General features: G+C 44.6%; 1 protein-coding gene across 1 annotated transcript; it reads right to left on the bottom strand.

Moving 5' to 3' along the window:
* Window positions 1-269: 269 nt before the first annotated feature.
* LOC133391748 (uncharacterized) lies at window positions 270-1,948 on the bottom strand. The gene is made up of 4 exons (XM_061647815.1): window positions 1,300-1,948; window positions 1,158-1,226; window positions 784-1,063; window positions 270-698 (listed from the first exon to the last, which is right to left on the bottom strand). Exons 2-4 carry the CDS (start codon window positions 1,206-1,208, stop codon window positions 562-564), a joined length of 468 nt encoding a protein of 155 aa, XP_061503799.1. The 5' UTR covers window positions 1,209-1,226; window positions 1,300-1,948; the 3' UTR covers window positions 270-561.
* Between the last annotated feature and the right edge of the window lie 2,528 nt (window positions 1,949-4,476).

Raw genomic sequence — 4,476 nt, 5'->3', positions numbered from 1 at the left:
GCGAGTATGGTGCGCTACAAGCTACCAGATCCACCTAGTTAATCCAATGATAGACTAGCCGCATCCTTGCTGTTGGGGTTTGTAAAACAAGAGACGAGGCAAAGTGACATGCGTAATCAAAAAGCAGTCCGCAAAATATCCAGATAAAATAAACTAGTGAACGTGCATACAAACCTTCTAACAAACTAAACATATGTCATCATCTTTATTCCCCCTTTAAAAATGCGTAGTGGTTTATGAGAATATAAACTAGATTTATTTATCTTAAATGTAGTGTAAAAACCGCACATACGAGTGGAAGCCCTAAGCAGACACATAAATGTAGGTGTGGCTGCAAGATTGGGTAGCAATTTTACTTGTGAGTGGGGGGTAAGTTCCATTTTTGGGACCCCTAAAGACCACGGCGCCTTACGCCGCCGCTTAGTTTGCTTAGCGCTTATCTCGCCCCTTAACACACACGCGCATGTCAAAACACTTAACTTAAAACTAGGCATATCGATGTATTCCTTAAAGCGTATTTAAGTCTAATCTTAACTCATTAACATCATCACAATAACACTATTAACGTGATGTCGTATAGATGTGCGGAAGTGGGTTAAAGTTACCAATTTGCCGCTGGAGATGAGTGTTTGTCGCCTTTCCGGGGTTATTCAGTGGCATGTTGGTGCTGCCAGCGAGCGTCGATGAAATCGATACACCTGAGGAAAGATAAAACATTTGTTTTAGAGGGAAGATAAAACAACAGATCTAGATGTAGCGATAGTGCATCTAGAAGGAACTTACTTGTGGGATTTTTTCTCCTGCCAGGAAATTTGACCGCGATCAGTAGTGCGGTCGGTCCTGTTGCTGCGGTCGGTCCTGTTGCTGGGTTGAATTCCTGCCCCGAACGTTGTGAACGAGCACGCTCGACACCGTCTGACGGTGCAATCGGGGCACCCGGTGCCGGCTGGGCCTCTAGCGTGTTGAGCAGGTAGAGCCCGACTCTTCGCCGACTCTTCGCCATCCGGAGGATGTTCTTAAAAGGTTCCTCGTAAGCCCTCGTTCCAGGATAGAGGAAAATTGGCTGCAAAAAAAGTAATAAACATCATGATTAGCATCCTAGTCGCTAGCTTCGCCAAACAATCTTCTTCTTCTTTCATGAACCGCTTACAACTTACCGACTCATATACAACAAAACCTACAGTCGCAAACACCTGCGGCAGGCCCATATCGTTTCTGCATTATATCTGCAAGTTAAAAGAGGCCATGTTCTATTAAAATAATGTTTCTTTATCATGATAATCGCTGGATAACACTTACCCGCTGTCTTGTGCTGTGTTGTTCACCACACCACTTTCCTACCCCGGTACATGCACGTAACGCTTCCGACGGAGCCAGCACGCATTGGGCAGGACTTCTACCACTTACTTTTGCTAAAATGGCACTTACTTACGTAAAAATAAGAACTTAATTATTGAAAAACTTACCAAAATTGATCAGCCAACAACACTGTTTAGGTTTTTTTACACACACAACTTGACATCTTCAGTGACAGCAGCCGCATAGCACCAACACAACGAAAGGTGTCAGGCGAGACGTTAGACGATCTTAGGCGAGGGGTAGGAAGGAGATCGGTGGTGAGGGACGTGAAAGCTCAGCTCGACAGAATCGCTATAGGAGGAAGCGAGGCAACTAGACTAGACTAGAGAAATTAGAGCGAGAGGTACACCGGTGGACAAAAAGATAAGAAAAAAAATTGTTGTGTGTTTTTTTGCTTGCAATAGGTGTGTCATCGCCAACAGTTGTTGTTGTTGTTAGTATGGTTTAGAGAGGCTTTGGCTCCTGCGGAGTTCGTTGGCCTCTTATCGCCAACAGATCGAGGCGTATGTTGTTGTTAGTATGGTTTAGAGAGGCTTTGGCTCCTGCGGAGTTCTTTCGCCTAACGTTCGAGGCGTACTGAATTTGCAATCGCTGTTTGTGTGACTTTTATATTCGCATTTGTGGTGCGCTACTTATCTGAGTTTTGAATAACGGCATCGTTTTTCGGTAGTATAAAAAGAGATCCAAACCGTGTTGCGCTTCATTCTTCATTCAGTAGTAAAGGTGAAAGTTAGCGATTTGAAAATTCCACAAGTTCATCATGGGTCGCGGAAAGCACTGCACTCCAGAGGAGCGGAAACATATTCAGGGTTTGTATCGTGAGAACGTGCCTATCAAAACCATCTGCAAGGCGTTCGGCCGTTCGCGGACGTTTGTGGACAACGCCATTCGTAGCGAGGCTACGGGTAAATCCACAGGTCGGCCGCGAAAAACAACGGGTGACGTTGACGCGCAGATGGTTGAGATAATCAGGGCGAACCCTTTCAAAACTTGCAATCGTATTAAGCAGGAGCTTAGATTGCAAGTTTCGGCGAAAACGGTGTCGTGCTGTTTACACGCCGGTGGGTTCTGTGCCCGGAAACCACGAAAGGTTCGTAAGCTAATGCCGCACCACGTAGAAGCGCGCATTCGGTTTGCCGAAGAGCATTTAGCTGCATCCATCTTTTGGTGGAGCAAAATAATTTTTTCGGATGAGTCCAGAATCAATCTGGATGGTTCGGACGGCACTAAATACGTCTGGCGCCTTCCTAAACAGACGTATCATAAAAAAATAATATAAAAACCCTAAAGCACGGAGGCGGCCACGTAATGGTGTGGGGTTGCTTCTCCTGGCACGGCCCGGGTCCTTTGTTCCGTATCAAAGGGACACTGAACTCGGAAGGGTATAGAAACATACTACGTCGTAAGATGTTGCCACACGCCCGACAAAAATTCGGAGACGAAGAGCATTACATCTTTCAGCACGATAACGACTCAAAGCATACATCGCGATTAGTTAAATGTTTTTTGGGAAACGAGGATGTGCAAGTTCTACCGTGGAAACGCATAGACAGAAGCGAATGCCGTAACCTCATCGGCGATATGGCCCTACGCTGTGAGGAAGTGATAGCGAATAACGGTCAACACATTGACCGTTAGAATATGTTTCCGCTCTGTGGAACACCGCAACACCACCTCCCAACAACCACTTAAACAGTCCTTTTCAGGGCTACCAAATATTTCCGACAAGAACTATGTTTTTCGGTCACAGAAAAAAGTTCCTATTTTTATGTCCACCAGTGTACCTCACCAACCCTCGCATTGTTTGCCGGGATATGTTCTGTGTCCGTTAATGCTTTGGAAGCGAAGCTGATAACACTATGTTTGTCACTATTATCGAACTTAATAAGGATAGCGCCCAATCCATGCGGACTAGCGTCGGTCATTAGGGCAGTTCGGTCCTCGACTTTATAAAATCCCAAGATAGCTATATTCCCCATTGCTTTCTTCATGGCATTGAATGCTTTTGCGTGTTCTTCTGTCCATCCAAATCTGGTGTCCTTATGTAGTAATCGGCGTAAGGGTTCATCGAGGGTGGCTAGCATCGGTACGAACTTATTCATGTAATTTGCCAACCTAAGAAAACTACGAACTTCTGTTTCACATCGCGGTTCACGGAACGATATAATAGATTGAATTTTGTTTCTTCCTGGCATAATTCCCTCTTGATTAAGACTGTTTCCTAAAAATTTTATCTCCGATACTCGCTATTGGCATTTCTCCCAGTTCAATTCTATTCCACGGTTTTATAATCGACTAAGAACCTGCATATGATAGAAAAGAACCATTTACTCAATAAATTTGTTAAATTCAATTCAATTCGAACATTCCATTACCTTATTCAACCGTTCATCATGCTCCTGCAAATTTTGGCCTTCAATTAGCACGTCATCGAGATACCAAATTGTTCCTTCGCAACCAGATAGAGTCTCATCCATCGCCTTTTGAAATAACTCTGGAGCAGTTACCAAACCGAACGGCAACCGCTTGAAACGGTACAACCCTCGTCGGGTTATGAAAGTTGTCACGTCTCGCGAATCCTCGTCTAATTCGAGCTGAAGAAATGCTTCCTTAATATCAAGTTTACTCCACAGCTGTCCGCGTCCTAATTTCGCCAAAAAAATCGTCCACCGAAGGCATTGGATGATGTTCCCTTAATACCGCTTCGTTGACTCTTCTGAGGTCAAGACACAAACGAGGCTCTCCGTTTGACTTTCCCACTACGACCAATGGCGAAACCCATGTCGTCGGGCCTGTCTTTATCTCGATTATATCCTTTTTTAATAATCCATATAACTTCCGATCTACTGACTCCTCCAAAGGTATCGGAATTCGTCGCATCGGCTGATAGACCGGGATGATCTGTGGGTTCATCTTGATTTTTGCTGTTATGCCCTTCATTTTTGGAAACGGATCTACCTGCACTCTGTTTATGTCTAGCCCGACTTTCAAAATACCTAGTTGTTTAGCCGTCTTGTCACCCAGTAAGCAACGTTGTTCTTTTTCTACCACAAAAAAACTCCGCTTGAATGCGTTGGCCCCTACAGCAACCTCCGCAACAAAAGTGCCTAATATTGT

This window comes from Anopheles gambiae, chromosome 2, assembly GCF_943734735.2.
Source record: "Anopheles gambiae chromosome 2, idAnoGambNW_F1_1, whole genome shotgun sequence".
Taxonomy (NCBI): Eukaryota; Metazoa; Arthropoda; class Insecta; order Diptera; family Culicidae; genus Anopheles; species Anopheles gambiae.
Note: the sequence above shows the minus strand (reverse complement) of the source record. Positions and strands in the feature narration are given on the sequence as shown.

Coding starts and splice junctions, on each gene's coding strand:
- LOC133391748 (XM_061647815.1), bottom strand. CDS start 1,208: ATGGGCCTGCCGCAGGTGTTTGCGACTGTAGGTTTTGTTGTATATGAG. Junction 1,064..1,157: donor GTTTTGTTGTATATGAGTCG/GTAAGTTGTAAG, acceptor CTTTTTTTGCAG/CCAATTTTCCTCTATCCTGG. Junction 699..783: donor CAGGAGAAAAAATCCCACAA/GTAAGTTCCTTC, acceptor ATCTTTCCTCAG/GTGTATCGATTTCATCGACG.